The 16,603-nt window shown below is 36.8% G+C and overlaps 1 protein-coding gene across 15 annotated transcripts in view; it reads left to right on the top strand.

Moving 5' to 3' along the window:
* LOC110838850 (Lost PHDs of trr) overlaps positions 1–16,603 on the top strand; it is a 180,262-nt gene that overhangs the window by 61,900 nt on the left and 101,759 nt on the right. For 13 of the 15 annotated variants that reach the window (XM_087348840.1, XM_087348838.1, XM_087348839.1 and 10 more), the window contains 3 exons: positions 3,117–4,229; positions 13,694–13,829; positions 16,343–16,446. In XM_087348840.1, coding sequence (XP_087204966.1) covers positions 3,117–4,229; positions 13,694–13,829; positions 16,343–16,446 — 1,353 coding nt within the window. The remainder of the gene's footprint in view (positions 1–3,116; positions 4,230–13,693; positions 13,830–16,342; positions 16,447–16,603) is intronic. The other 2 variants (XM_087348852.1, XM_087348853.1) reach the window with 2 other exon arrangements.

Below are 16,603 nucleotides of genomic sequence, written 5' to 3'. Positions count from 1 at the left end.
CCTCACCCTTGTGAAGGTCATTGATTGATCAAGGACAGCTGACTTTACTGGCACTATTCACAGAGATCAGATGTCATGTATGTTTTTACATAGCAAACAGCATGCCATAACTTGCATCGAGTGAACTATATGAACTGGAAATAAGAGAGCAAACACTGCAGAATTGTTATGATGTGTGATCATTTCCTAACCTGTTACATATACACTCTTTTTTAAAAAGCTGATGGTTCTTTAGTTTCTTTGTAATGAGAAAAAAGTGCAGGTAAAATGACTGTTTGCAGTCAAGTAAGTTTGTGCTTGTATTAGGCTAGAATGTGATATTTATGCTTTATAGAGTGCACATTCCCTGCTGAAGTTTAAAAGAAAACTCTGTATGGGAACCAATTATGGATATATTATGTGTGTCAGTGGTCAGTGGGTCTTGCTGGGACTTATAACTTGTATATGTGTGTGTTTCTTATCTATTCATTTTTTGTGAGGAAGGAATGTGTCTTTAAATGTTTATCATTCTCTGAACCTCTCTAAAATAAGTAGATTTATGAAAATGTGGGATTATTTCCTCCAGCTTGTTATGTTGATTCTCAGACTTTGTGGTTGGTATCAGAAATGGAGTTTTAAATTCCCTTTTGTAGTTTTGCGCGTGGAATCGTACGCTACGTCACGAGACTGTTAGAGGATAATATGATTGCCACCTGGAGCAAAATATTATGCATGTGTGATTGTTACATTCTGGAGTAGAGATTGAGTGGTTACATATTACTGCTGTCTTGCTAATAACAGGATAATACTTGTGCCCAAACATTGCTTGAGTCAGTTGTCAGTTTTTAAAATATTTAAAACTGTAATTTTACCTGCTGTTTCATGTAGTTGTGCAACTTGGTGTTTCACATTAAGAGAAGACAACTTGATGATGGTGTTTGGGAATGGGGCTGTGGAGAATATTTGGACTTCAAGTTCTGCTCTGCATGAAATAATGCGGTGATAAGATCAAGGAGAATGAGGAGGGCAGGGCATGTAACACATGTGAGGGAGATGGGTGCAAAGGTATTGTAGCAAAGCCAGGAGGGAAGACAGTTTTTTAGACATAAGTGCACACTGGAGGCTAATATTAAAATTGATTGTAATTATGTAGGGTGGGAGTATGTGGCTTGGATTTATGTGGTTTAGGATAACGTCCAGTTGCAGGTTCTTAGGAATGTAGTAACCGGTCTTTGGGTTTCATAAAAGGTAGGGAATTTATTGGGTAGAAGATGGTTAACTTTTCAGTCTTGTGAATAGTGGCTGTAATATTTAAAAAAATTGAATTTAGTCTATTACAGTAGCAACTTTGATTGTTTTTATTAGCCAGAAGTAACATTGGGAGTTTTAGATCTTTGTTAGGAAATCACAGTATTAAATTTAATCAGTGTGTTTATAAAATAACTTGAATTTTTTTATATCTATGTTTATAAACTTGTAGGTGGAGTTGTCTTACAGGGTCCAACTTTGAATTAATATTGTACATTTTAGTAGTTGGTCCTGTTGTTATTGTGACGGTAAATTTCTCCATGGTTTGGTGAAGTGGGCTTTCACAAATGAGATTACAAAGGCCAAGGGGAACAGTGTTTGTCTTCTTTAAATAATTTATTGAAATTCTTAATATAAATTTTTTTTATCTCACAGCCAGTTTTTATACTTTGGTGCAATGGTCTTGAACAGTATTTTATGCAGCAGTATACAATGTAAACATCATACTGGCTGGGATTATTGTATAGAACACAACAGCCAGTAGATGGTTCTGCCAGCAGCAGTGATAGTAGGGCTCCCTGATTCTGCAGACTGCCAGCAATACAGTAAAATTCAGGTCAATAGGTCAACACATTCTCCTTTCCACAGCTGTCTTGGTACTTTGTGAGTCCACTGATGTCTTTCTGTTTCTTCATATTTTTATACTTTTGATTGATATCTCTTCATCTTCTTCTGTTGCTTTTTCCTTACTTATTTCTTCATCCTGTTCCATTTTATAATCTTCCTTCTCTCCATGTGTTTCCATTCTTTTTCCTGTGTCCCATTAATGACTTTTCCACCCACCTTACTTATGTATTTTATCCACCTTAGCTTTTATGAGTTATCTATGATTTTGCACCCTTTCTTGGTCGTATTTCTCCTCTTCTCCTACTCTAGATTTATTTTTTGTGTGCCATATAATTTTATTCTTGATCATTCAGTTTCATTTTCTTACATGACTCCCTTTTAGGAATTATAATCTTTTCTTTGCCTTTTCTCATTCTTTTTGTGTCCTTAAACCGATTTCTCTGTGCCTCATTTCTTTGTTATGCCTTTTGCAACTCTGCCATTCGATGCTTCTTTGTACCTCTTCCTTGTTGATGTTTCTCCACATGCCTTTTCTGCTGTTTCCTTCTTACACTGACTCAATCTCGTTCTTTGGTGCTGTTCTCTTTACTTTTTGTTGGAATTCTCTTATTTCCCTGTTTTTAATTGAAATATTTTTTCTTTGATGTTACCCTTCAACCCATCTTACACATTTTGATATTTTTAAAGTCTGTTGTTAATGTTGATTGTAACAGTAGGTATAACCTCCCCTTGTCATTATAGTATAATCAGTTAATGATCCTCTGTTACTGTATCTGCTTATTTTAATGCTTAATGACTTTTAAGACCATCTGTTGCATATATAATCCATATTTATCATTCATATATGTAAAAGTAGGAATAATGATTATTCTGCATTAGGAGCATTTTATAAGAATGTTAGATGTAACTAAGTGGTACCTGAACAGTCTATTTATAGCTCATGTAGTTGTTTTGGACCCTCCTTTCTGTACTGCGTGTGTGGTTGCTAGATGTAGCAGCTCTCCTTCATTTGAATTTGCAGTTCAGCCTCCTGCACAGTACATAATTTACCACTGTACTGTGACATGTAGTTTGAGTTAAAGCAATGAAGGCCCAAGAATAGAATGTTGCACTAATGTAAGAATAGCATATTGAATTTTAAAACTCCACATCTGAGATCAACATTTACTTCTCTTGACTTCGCTTATGGCTGTTGAGACTCCCCCTTTACTACTTGTATGTATATGTGGGAAATTCCCACATCCCCTGCTATATACCGGCAGATCCCCAAGGATATCACAAAGCCCTCAGTTGGCTCCATCAGCCCCCAGTCGACTCCGTCGACAAGCGGGGGGACCGGCGGCGTCGGGGGTCCTCCACAGCTAGCCAAGAAAGCGGCAAGTGGAAGAGAGACAGGAGGACCAGTGGCTTGGGTTCAACAGAAGAGTGATGCTGGAGGCAGCATCTCTCCTTCATCAAATGTAGTAGAGGTGTGTGGAGGCCCTCAACAGGCAACGCAGGCCCAAGCACAGCAACAGCAGCAGCAACAACTGCAAACAACTTCCTCCTCTTCTTCTTCCATTGACTTAGTTCAAGTCCACTCCCCTCTCAACACACCACCAATACTTCCATCATCGTCTCCAGTAAATTCATATACCCCAAATCCAGCTCCTGTCCAGCATCAACCTTCAAATGTAAATCAACCCCAGCAGCCACCAAATCCTCATCAAATATCATCAGTACCTCCTCCTGCACATCAGTCCTTGAACTCTCACATCATTCAGCAGATTCCAAACCAGCAACACCAGCCCACAGCTTCTCATGTAATTCCTCATCAGTATGCAGTCCAGCAGCAGTACCATTCTGGAAAACCTTGTGCCCAACAGTCTGGGAAGTCTCCTGCAAACGCTGTCGTATCCCCTCCCCGGCCCGTATCTGCCGGGAAGGTCCCTCCTCCAATTGCCTCTCCTTCACCTAATGTTGTTGTTGTTGTTGGTGGGAGAGAGATTGCTACAACTAACATGGGAAGCATTTTGAGCACTGCTGGGGGTGATGGGTCTGCAAGTCAACATCTAACACCTCCACCTCAGTCCTTAAACCAACACCACTTGCTTATATCAGCATCTGGTCGGTCAACTGGAGCTTTGAATCTGCTGCCACAAGCACAACAGCAAGCTCAGCCCCAGTCGCAACCGCCTCTACAACCCACACCCACACCGCCACCGCCACCGCCACCACCACCACCACCACCACCACCACCACCCAACCTTTTGAACAGCAGCACTGTGAATCCAGTGACAGATCAGCAGATTCGAGTGCTGACACCATCTGAAATAATGCGCACGCTCCCATCCCTAGGTCAAGAAACGTACGACTTACCCTCCGTCGCACCTACGGTGAGCCAGCCCAAACAAATTTTCTTTCTTCCTGAATGGTCAAAATTTGTTATTGTTTAGAATATTTCTTTTCATTTCTGTCAAGCTCAGTTTTATACATTTTGTTATTTTTATCATAAATATTGTTACCTGTTTCAATATTCACACAAATTGTCTTTAAGGGAAGTGTACATGTTTAACATATTATAGTTTTTTGCTCCTACATCTGTATGTAAGAATATTATTCTTAAAACGTGTCATGATAATTTCAAATAATTTCTCTTTAGTTGTAACAGACTAGTCCTTTCAAGTATAAACTGTACAACTTCAATTTTGTATTTTGTAATTTTATAACAGTGCGTAAAAAGCCCTTAGGAGCATCATACATTGAAAAGGATTGAAACACTTGTTAAGACATATTTTACTGTCTTAAACACACATACAGACACACACACACTCGCCTCTTTGGGATCATCTTTGCAATGAAAAATAAGGTGAAAATGTTTGTGATGAAGTTGTATTCAGTTCCCACTTTCCAAGTAAAACACCATTTAAAGTCAGAAAATGCAGCAGTGTTACACGTCTAAGAAATCCCACTAGTTACTGAAGAGTTGAAAATGTAGTGTCGTATTGTACCATGCAATTAGTCTTCCAGATTTTCAAGTGAGCAACTTGGGTTCAAATCCTGAGCAAAGCATTTGCTGTATTAAAGTGTAAAACAAAGTAGGTGGGCTGCATGAATTGCAATATGCAGTGGGGATCTTTCAGATTTAGTTTTGTATAAGTAGGCCGAATTATGAAATTATAAAAACAAATTGGTAATTTTGAATTATGATTGCATATTCATGCGCCATTAAGAATGACTTTAAGCCAGTGGTATAATTTCCACACACACTGCAGACAGTTTGTTATGTAATGAAATCCTACATTTGGAAATGCAGAAGGTAGAATTAGGAATTACATCCTGTGCAGGACAGGCACAAATAAAAGCATGGCCAAGTGGTGTATGTACTGTAATGTGAACTGCACTCCAAGTATTTCTTTGCTAATGGTTACGAAGCTGGTCAGTCTACTTTTCTAACTACAGAAAGCATTCTTTGTCCACCCTCCCATATGTATGAAAAATTGTCTTGTCAAATCATTGACTGTTATACAAGCCAATACGTATGGTTGATATCTGGGAACTGTAGAGGCCAGGACTAGTCTATTTCTGTTTATCTTTGCTGGAAATGTGGCATTCAGCAATTTGTGAACATTGTGCTGTATCTGTACATACATTGTCTGGGAGCTTGACAAGCAGTCCAGCAAGACATTTTGAGAGAATATTAAGTCCAATAAATGAATCTCCAATGATGCCTACCCAGATGCGTATGTACCACTGTGCCTGAACTGATTTATGTTGTGTAATAAGTGGATTCTCATGTGATGAGTGGTAAGAACTGTGTAAATTTGTCACTTTCTTTTTAGCAAAATGTGCCTCATCAGACAAGGGCACTTATTGTGTGAAGTATGGCTTATCAAAGGTGTCTACTTTATCTTAATTATAATACAGGAAACAAATTATTTGCTTGGGACTTAACCCAAGGTGCTCCCTTGAAAGTCTGAACATTGGCGGTATGCTGCTACACGGTCCATCAAAAGCTCTTCACTTACTAACATAAAAGAAGCAGGATTTCTTGTCATGTGACGCTGCATTTTCTAGTTTACAGTTTACTCAGAGAGGAGGCATCAGATATCATTTCGTTATAGAACATTTTTGCCTAATTTTTTGTGATGGAAATGACCTTTAAGAGGTGGGGCATTAGTTTCTGGACTCCCTGCATGTACCTGCCACTTCATCATTATAATTCATTTAATGCTGTAATATCAAACTGATTAGAAATCCATCTTATATTTCCCTTAAACTGTAAGAGATTAATGACCTTTTAAGTAGTATTTTCACTTGTACTGGAAAGAAGTCTTAGCATTGCATGAAATAATAAATTATGAACAGTGAGTGGAGTAGCCTAGATAAAAGTTTCTGTTCTGTGTCAGCTTGCTGGGGCGAGTTTCTGTTGTAAGTGTGAGAGGATATTTTTACATGTTGTGGTACTTGGTGTTCATAGAAAAATTTAGACAAAAAAAGAGAGGAAGTAAGTTTGTTTGATGAGGTTTGTCAGTTTCAGTAACTTGATGTTTTGGCTGTGATTCGACAGCCGGCGAGTTCCTTTTTCCCCTCCTTTAGTCCCTGCTGCTTCAGTTCGTGTTGGCCGCTGTTTTGTGTGCTTGTTTTTTGTGGTGTTGGTTTTCTGTTTCACATATGTATATGTCAACATACTTTTGTTATGTACTGGAATGCTCCTTTGCATGATTCCACTAATATGATTATATATATCCTTATTTAATCGCTGCTCCATTGATCAGAAAGGAGATCCTGTCTTTTAAATAATTCTTTGTAACTGTATAAGTTTTCTTTTGGCAGGTTCTACAGTTTCAAACATGTAATTTTTAATGTTTTAATCTTGGTTAGAATTGCTTAGTTTGTCATTTTGCTTTCCTGTTTTAAAGTTACATGCTGCATGTTGCCATTTTTCAGGTGTTCGTCACACTCTGACTTGAGCAAAGAACACCTTATGGACCCGTTCATGTCTGCCTGTCACATTTTTTTCTAGGAACTAGGCAACCCCATGATACATGGTCATTGTAGGAACATGTTGCAGCAGTGTGATCCAAGGTCAGTGTTGGAACACATTGTTGCAACAACGAACTGAGGTTATTTTGGGCCGTTTTGTAAGATTGTGAACCAAGGCCAGTGTTGCCTTCAGGACCATTGCAGTTTCTTATTCCCTTGATTGCCCTGCTGACATCTGTGATGTGGCATGTAGAATTCCTTTGGAATTTCAGTGCACTCTAAAGAGTATACATTTTCAATATTGTTCCAACTATGATCAGAAATAAAGGAGTTCTAATGCATTTGTTATGAAAGTGTTCATGTTTTTAGTTTTAACATATGAAACGCATACAAAATTTTGACTGGAAAGCCTGAAGGGAAGAGACTGCTTGCAACTCCTAGTTACGGATGGGCGGATACCTTGAAATCAATCTTAAAGAATTATTTTTGAAGTGTGTAGATTTGATTTATCTTGCTCATGATAGGGGCTGTTGGCAGGGTGTTGTGAACATGGTAATGAAACTTCAGGTTTCATAAAATGCTGGGAATTTCTTGACTTTTTGAGGTTACTACTAGTTTCTCAAGAAGGCTTCCTCCACGTAGTTGCTTAGTCTTAACATATATTCACAGAAAATTAGGTACCTTCAAAATGCTACAGTTTGTGCACTTACATAATGTATTTTCTGTCAGTGCTCATTAACCGTTCACTGCATTGGAAAAATTTTGCTGATTACATGGGGTATAAATACCATTCATTGAAGGCTATGAAGGAAAATGTAAAATATTACAAGGCAACAAATTGATGGGAAATGAATTACTAGTTTTTGTTAGATTGTTGTTAGAGTTATAATCGAACCTGCTACAGTTAATTCAGTTGTGTTCAGCTGTCAACACATTCTGAACAGATAAATGAAAGAAATGGTTTTCTGTAATTGAAAACCCATCTAAATGAAAATCATGATAAATGATAGAATGATACTGCAGGTTTCAATACTTTTGGTTACTTTGAAAATTCAATGTGATATGAAGGAAAAAAAGATATAGAAGCTAACATTCTAATTCTTGAAGCCAGGAGCCTGGAGCCCATGCACTTTTATAGCTGTAATATTCCCATTGATGGTATCCCAAGTAGTCGCGGTATGTGGTAAGTGCAGGTTTAAATACCAGGTTCAAGTTTAAAAATTAGAGGCATTATAAACACAGTTTTCAGATCATCGGTAGTCCAGAAATACAGTATATTAGATTATACAGTTCAAGACTATAATCTTGAGACTTGCAAGGAATGCAGGAAGTCCGAAGCGTTAAAGGCAGATGCTATCTTTCCTCCTTCACCCCACAAGTCTCAAGATCACAATCGTGTACTATACTTTGAGTTTACTAACTTCTGTGCATAGGAATGAAAACTGGATGATAAAAAAAATACAAAACCCGCATTACAGGCACGTGAATTAAATTAATTAGAACAGTGAAGTGCAGTTGAGTGGAAAATGAAACTAAGGTATATTGATATCTAGAAAACTTAATTTTGAAATATAGAACCAACTGGTTGAATTGAACATGTTTATGGAATGCAAAGAGGCAGACTTCAGAAACTGTTAAGAATGGCAGATCACATGGGTTAAGAAATCAAGGAGACCTTTGAACATGCTTTTGGATGCATAAGGCTGAACAGGCCAGCAAGTGATGGATTTCCTTTGCTTTTGGATAATGATGAGCTGTTGGATTAATGGAATTTATAGCTCTTTCATATTGGATTTCATAATGATAAAATTGATGTGTTTGCTTTTATTGAACTAAACAGATTCATGTTGGAAATCAGACACAGATCTTGGAAATAATTCTCTCTTACCACTGTATGAAAACATGAGTTTTACAGTAAGCCACAGTTGTGAGATGCCACTAAATTTGTCAGTATGCATTACAGCTTTGCTCAGTGATTGCAGAGAAGTGATAATTTTGTTCATAAAATTAACAAAATTGATTTTTTTAAACAATTTGTCACTGAAAAAGGAGAATTATCATATATTTAGGTTTGGTGCCTTGTCATCACTTTCACTAACATACTGTTGTTGGGAGAAAAATGGAAATTTTATCCACTGAGTGCTTTGAATTTCTACATTCTGCATACCCAGCTAGCTACAGACCATTCTTTATTGACTGATTGGTTAATTATAATAGTTTAAATAAATATGAATGCAAATGTTGAGTAGGTACGGTGTCGTGTGTTGTCATGTTACATTTGGCAATGTTTCTTTCTGACTCACCTTAACTGTGAATGGCTGTATAATGCTTTGGTGAATGGTATATTAAAAAGTGGCCTATGTAGCATTTTGCAATTTTCTTGCAGTTGTTAATACCAAACTGAATTCTAGACATTCTGCAGTCTTTATTTATTGATATTTAAGAAGCATGCACTGGTAGCAAAGTAACTTGTGAGCTTCAAATGGTGTAGAGAATCTGAATGTTTTTCATTTAAAGTGCAAAAATAAGATGTATTGCGTAGTCACTCATTCACTAAAAATATTCTGAGTATGAACCTGTTTCAAGTTGAGGTAACTGAGAAAAGTTTCTCTGTGCATGAGATTTATCACTGTTGAATTTGTAAATCATAAATGTGCAGTGAGACTGTTGTTAGGGTATTCTCGGGGAACGTTGAGACATTAGCAAAAAATATCATTAATAATGTTCATTTTAGTTTTTAAAAACTTATAGTTTTCTAGTTAAAAAATTATTGGTGTCAGAAATAATGAATATCTAACAGAATTCAAAATGTGAATAAAATTTTACAGGGCTGAGTTAAGTAAGTTGTTTCTTTAGGTATGAAAATTAGTTGTTTAATGTTAATTTATGTGAAGACTAACCCATCTCTATCTTTCAGCCCTGAAGGGTTTCACTTTAGTTTGACCATGATTCATTTTCATTGTGAGGAGGTTAGGTTATGTCAGAACAGAAAGGCGCTGCTCTTGTGTGCTTGTACAGAAGCATTGACTGTGGACTGCGTTATGCTACTGCTATTCAGTATGTACACTTAACATGGCCTTTGTGTGTTGGTGCAGAGTGAGTCACACTGTACAGTTAGCTACTAGACATAGTGAGACTCTATTTTTCCTTCAATTTCTTCAGACTTAATTGATATGAAAACGTATTTTAAATAAAAGTCGTAGGTCTTAATGAGATGAATATTTTATACCATGAAATAATTTAATTTCTGTTCTTTGATGAGCCATATCTGATGAATTGATAATTAAAGTTCAGCTTGAGTTTGACATAAAGTAGGCATTAAAACCAAAACAATTTTATCATGCAAGCCTTTTACTAAATTTAATAAAAGTCTGTATTACTAGTTTCGGAGGTGAACTGACAAGACCTGTGTTACACACTTTCTATAATGATTGTGTCTGAATATGTTCTGTATCTTTTAGTTTATGATTTTCTGAATTTGCCACATTTACTGGACTTCACAAACACATGCACCAATCTGTGAGAACTTTCGGTTTCTAAAGACAGTGGATATGAAGACGAATGTCTTCTGGTGTGATGTGCAGTGTAGTCTAGTAGAAGTTTACTGATGTTTCAGAGGTGCTGATGATGGAAGCAACAATTATCTCTGAAATGTTGGTGAACTTCTATCACACTGCATGGCACATCTCAGAAAATAATTATCTTCGTGCTTAGATCTCTTAACAGTCTTCATTTCCTAAATGTATTATTAAGCATAACTCCAATACACAAACAGTTCACATAGTGATGCTGGAATAAGTACAAATTCAGTAATTTAATTTTCTTAAAGGGAGTACAAAGAAATGCAAGTGATCAGAAGGGGTACTATCAAGTGATGTTTATTGAGGGCATATGAAATCATTGAACTTGGCTGTGTCACAACTTTCATTTGCAAATGACACTGAAATGTGTCAAGAAGGAGACAGATTTACTTTTTTGGACCTCTGTTCATGAACTGCAGTTGTTTCAACATTTAGTAATTGGAACTCATTATATCACAACATTGTCACTTTTAAGTCTCTGACATGTTACGAATGTAGCCTTGTAATGTGCAAATAAATGTTGCCATTCAGTGTAGAATTTTGAAAATTTTAATGCTCATAATTATTTGATAAATTTTGTAAGTTTTGTTTGGAAAAGTTACGGGTGCCATTAGATGTTTGCTTGGTTTACTAGTTAGTAATATCACTTGTCAGTTATCTGTACATTTTACAACATTTTTGTGTAATATGTCCAGCTTGCATTATTTTTCTACTTGGTAGCCATTTATGTGGATAAGTGGACAACAGAGCGTCTGTTAAACCTTAGAAGATGGAGACGAACAATATTCTGAAGATCAAAATATTTTTTCATGGATTGTTGAATCATGATGTTTTTTTCTATTTTGTGTGGTAACATTTTATAAACTCTTCCTCTCAATACTAAACCTACATTGTCCATTTCTTTACATAAGATTTCTGTAATGCTTGTGTGGACTGTGCCACAAATTCTCTGGATAGCATCTGCTTCGTGTTAATGTACCCAAGTTTAAACATTCAGAGATGATAAAAATTTGTATCATAGTTTTGAAACATTTTGTATTATTATTTGTTTTGTTGGAAATTACTGCACCTGTAACTTTATAAATTCACAACAGTTTTCTGACATGCGATTTGAAAAGAACTCTGCAGTGTTGTTATGATTTTATGCAGTACAGAGTTGTATGATGAAATAACATAATATATCTGCAGACATGATACATACAGAAAAGTGTTCCTCCCCCACAAAAGTAGAGCATTTCCATTTTTAAAAGGTTGGGCCCAGGTCTGACCAAGAACAAGTACATTCATGTGTTATCCAAGTGTGAATTGCATAAAATTGATAAGTACAATAATTTCCTTGTTGTGCAAAACTCCTACAAAAATTATAGATTCTCTTATTTCAAAAATTGGGCATAGGGTTATACAACAGTGCACATATTTTAAAATGCAGGTTGTAGAAGTGCGTGAAGTGGAACAAAGATGCTTCTCTTGTAGAGAAAATGCTGGGAAAGTTATTTGAATCAAATTGAATTTTTTCTTTTTTGAAAATTTGGTACACACACATCCAGAAAGATATGTATGCAGTGGCATGTCAATTGATATCGTAAATACAAAAGATATTCCCCAATGGAGAGATATCTCCTGGAAAATTATAAACATTTGTTTTATAAATTAGTTACTGGGGTGTCCAAGCAGCATAAAATTACACATTTTTCCGAAATGCCATGTCTTAAAAGTGGAAGATATAAAAAAATCCTTTTGACAACTCCAAGAAAATATAGCTGTTTTGATTTAAAATTAGACACAGGTGTGTCTGAAACTTAACAGAAAAAGTGATAAAAGGATGATACACGTTCTTGTATTGGACACCCCTGAAGAATATCTATTTTTTCTGTGTTGAAAATTATGTGTATGGGTGTCCACAGGAGTTATGCAATGGCACATTTCTGGCAAATGGTGAACTGTAAGCAAAAATTCAAATAAAAGAAGTTATTCCCTTAGGGAACACAAGGAAAATAGTTTTTTATTTAAAAAATTGGGCACAGGGATGTTCAGAACACATATTGGTGATTATTAGAGCAGATGGTCAGCACAAAAAGAAGAACAATCCTGGGAATGACTTTGATGTTTTTCATAGGGATGTCCAAGAAATGTATACACTGGCACATTATAGGAAGAATGGTGAATACAGAATTGTCCCTGCTGGAGACAACTCAGAGGAGAATAATTTTGTTTCTTTTGACAATCTGACACAGGGGTAGCCAACATACTTATACAGCATTCCTTCATCATTTTTAAAAATACTCTAGTTGACCATATTTTATTCAAATTTATTTAAAGTAATGTGAATTGAAAGACAAGTGTTTGCTATTTTTGAGGAATGTCATGACAGAGTTACTTCTTAAAAATAACACCTGTTAGATGTCCATAAAGATTGATGCACTTGATTCATAACACTTTCTATTATGTGCAATAACTTGTCCATTGGTATGGCATTTGCTGGCGGATCAGGCAAATGTGCTGGCCAAGAAATGTTGCCATAGCCAGAAATTATTCGATGTTCAAGCACGGTCCTTAAAGTGTTCACTGACTGACAACCAATAAATTAATGCTGTATCACTGGCCATATTACTGTGTGTAATGGAAAGTGTTATGGTTTAAGTGAATCATTGGATCAATCTTGATGGGCAATATCTGATTGGTGTTATTTTTAAGAAGTAACTTTGTTATAATATTTCTCAATAATGGCAAACACTTGTATTTCATTTCTCATTACATTGAATACATTTTAATAAACTGTGGTCGGTTAGTGTAACTTCAAAAACGATTAATGAGTGCTGCCCCAACCTGCGTGATGACACATCACAGAATGATAAGTTCAGAAATCTTCCACTGGGGAAACAAATCTGGGATAGTCAGTGAGTATTAAAAAGTAGTCACAGGTCTGTCCAAGAAGCTTCGTGCATCACAGAAAAAATCTTCTATTGCGGAGATGAAGATTTTCTGCCGAAAATTAGTGGTACTTGACAATGCAGCATAGGAAAACATGTTTTAGATTTTCTGTTGAATATCAAGTCATTTCTAGTTATGAAAGTACTGTGACAATGGCAGAATGCAGACCATAAATGAGTATGGGGACCAAGGCAGCAGACAGGAATAATTTTTTGTGTGTTTTAAATTTATTAGTGTGTCATATAATTTGAATTGAGTTACTTATTTCTTAAGTTTTGAAAGAATTGTTTGTCAGCATGCCTGTTATTGTATATTTGCAAGTGATGTAATGAGCAATGTAAGTGTAATGCCTGTGTGTGCAGGACCAGGAAAAGATCATGCAGCAACAGAAGACTTGTCGGGAGGCAGAGCAAGAACGTCAGTGGAAACAGCTTCAAGCTCTGAGGCAGCAGCAGGCGCAGCAGCAGCAGCAGACCATACACGACCAGAGGGTACAAGGTTAGCAGTAAGCTGCGTGGTGAACAGAAGCAGTTTATTTATGTTCAAGGAGTTGCCCAGAATGTAGTTACAGTTACAGATTAAGGGACTTTATACGTAACATGGGAATCTGGTGGTCTAGGGATGAGCCACTTCTCTCCTGTACAGTCTCAGGTTTCAGAGTGCGCATATTCAGTGGGTTTTCTCTCATCTGATAAAGTAAGGACTTTGTGTACATGTAGAATATCAGGCCCACACCATATTAAGCTGTAGCTCCCTTTGGCTTCCATGATGATACTGTAAAATTTTAGTTTTGGGAACCCCAGTGTAATTAACTTTCAGCATAATGAAAATATTGTCCATTCCCTAACAAAGTACGAAATGTTTTTTGGGGGAAAATATTCCACAATAATGAATGCTGTTGTAGTGAAATTTTAGAATGCTGGAGCAAAATGATTTCCCCATTCAAAAGAAAATATGTTTCATTTAATGACTTTTTTTAAAGCATTGCTTAGAATGTGTTAACTCATCCCAAGCAGCGTTTGTAAAGGCAATGCAAATGGTGTCTCAGAATAAAAAAATACTTTTAAAGTCCATTGGCATGATGTCCCTACCAAATGTCATAATGAGCTTCCTCAATACCTACCAAAAGCCTTCCCCACCAAATCTGAACAAAACTCAGAGTAGTATCAAGTTTAAGATACCATGATTATCCTAAAGATTTTAATAATGTTTCCATGTAAAGTAATAGGCACAAAAAATGCACCGCTTGGAGAGAGAATCCCAGGAAAAAATGTTTGAGTTTTTGCTTTAAAAATTAGTCACAGGGGCATGCTAAAAGTATTAGTAACTGTGAACAGTCTATAAGTTTGATTCATTATCAGGCTTGAGTGCTTTTATGTCCCAAGGTTGTTTTTTGGTTGTTGGTTCAATGTATGAGTTCCAAAAAATCTATTTTAACGTCATTCTCTGATCCACACCTAAGTGTTTCAAGTGGTCTTTTACTTCTGTTTTTCCGACCAAATTTTGTATCAAATCATCTATGTCGCCCTCAGTGGTCTAGTGGTAGCGTGCTTGCTAGTGGGTTCAAACCTAGCTGAGGTCGTCAGATTTTTAAGGGTGATAAAACTCCATAGCATGACTTTCTTTGGAGGGGAAGTAAAGCCGGCTGTCCCACGTCCTAGATTTATGGCATGTAAAGGAACCTTATGAGCATGAGAGAGATGTTTAGTGAGCAAAATTCTGCAGCCATTTCTCACCCATGTCTCTTCTGATTTGCTACTGGAGGGCTCTAGCAGACAAATCAGGAATGAGTATAAATTGTGTGGAGGCAGTGAGCTTGTCACCTGCTACTCTGAGGCACTAAGAAGACTAATATGGCAAGTTGCCTTGAGCAGGATGATGATGATCTTTCATATCTGTAATAAATATCATCCGTGATGAAATGAGTATTACTGGATTGATTGAAGGCCATGCCCAAAATATGCCATGTACCCCATTTGACACTGTCATCACTTCGTGGATGGAGTCATTCATTGGTCCATGAGCTGAGGCAGAAGGTTTGCAATGATGAGGCCATTTTTAAAATTGTTACTCTGTCTCTCAGACGAGTTGGGGCATTGTGTAGCAGCACCACTGGTTTTTGTGATAATCCTCTCTTCTTCAGGAAAGCCCAAACTTCAGGTACAAAATACCAGTTTTACAAAATCACCCTGTCCATCCTTGCTCCTTTCTGGTTGTGGTAATGGGCAGGAATGCAGCTTGCTCTGGTACCCTTGATTAATCTTTTATTTTTATCCCCCCCCCCCCCCCCCCCCCATCACTGCAAGGCTTAGTTTGTATTTTCTTTTCCACTTTTACAACAAATGACTATAAGGCATTCTGTAGCTGATTTATGCCTAGGCGCACACTTCTTTCAGTTGCAAGGGATTTTGCTGGTACGCAAAGAATTGTACATAGATAATCTGCATAGAGATAATTTGTAGTTAACAGTTTAATGGTTTTATTCAGAATTGCTTTTCTTACTAAATGTAACAGTCAGGAATTTTAAATGTGAGAAATGAAGCAGCAGTACATACACATGTGCCTGATTTATTTGCAGTGTACTGCATAGTCACATGTTTTTATACCAGACGTTTGTTCCAGTTATGTCTAATTATGTTACAGGTTCAGTGAAAAATATAGAAGGTAAACCAAACACATTAGGTATTTGCCCCCCCCCCCCTTTAAAAACCCAGTTTTTCCTTGAAGATGGCTGTCTTCTGGGTTGTAGCGCTATGTAGCCTGGTAGAAACATCCGTCTTAATAATTGGCACCATGAGAACCTCGAGTCCTACGTAATATATCCAATTTATTATGCTACATTTGAATACAAGATTAGTTCATGTGTGTATATTCTTTGCCATATTTAAAGGAAAAGGGCCTTATAGTCTAGCCCATGGGCATACAGCTTTGATCTAGCAGCCCACTTTTGAAGAAATTTCAAGACCCCTGCATTATGACAGTAGCATCAGATGCATTATTTCTTCTTGCAGCCATGGCACGTGTTCATCGTCAGATAAGTGCAGACGGTGTACCATTTTCCCCTGATCAAGCTGTGCCACCTATTTCTACTCAGTTGCAAGTCTCAACCACACAGGTAAAATTGTTACTTTATTTAGCTTCAAAAGTATGCTTTATGTAGTATTGTTTGAATGTGAACCAAGCATTTTGAACATTTTTATCATAAACTTCGTGGTAAAATCACATTTTAGGTGCATTCACAACTAAACACTGCATAAATGTGCCTCTTAGCA

This window comes from Zootermopsis nevadensis, unplaced genomic scaffold, assembly GCF_977971745.1.
Source record: "Zootermopsis nevadensis isolate Lab colony 2312 unplaced genomic scaffold, Znev_1.0 Znev_ptg000013l, whole genome shotgun sequence".
NCBI classification, from domain to species: domain Eukaryota; kingdom Metazoa; phylum Arthropoda; class Insecta; order Blattodea; family Termopsidae; genus Zootermopsis; species Zootermopsis nevadensis.
Note: the sequence above shows the minus strand (reverse complement) of the source record. Positions and strands in the feature narration are given on the sequence as shown.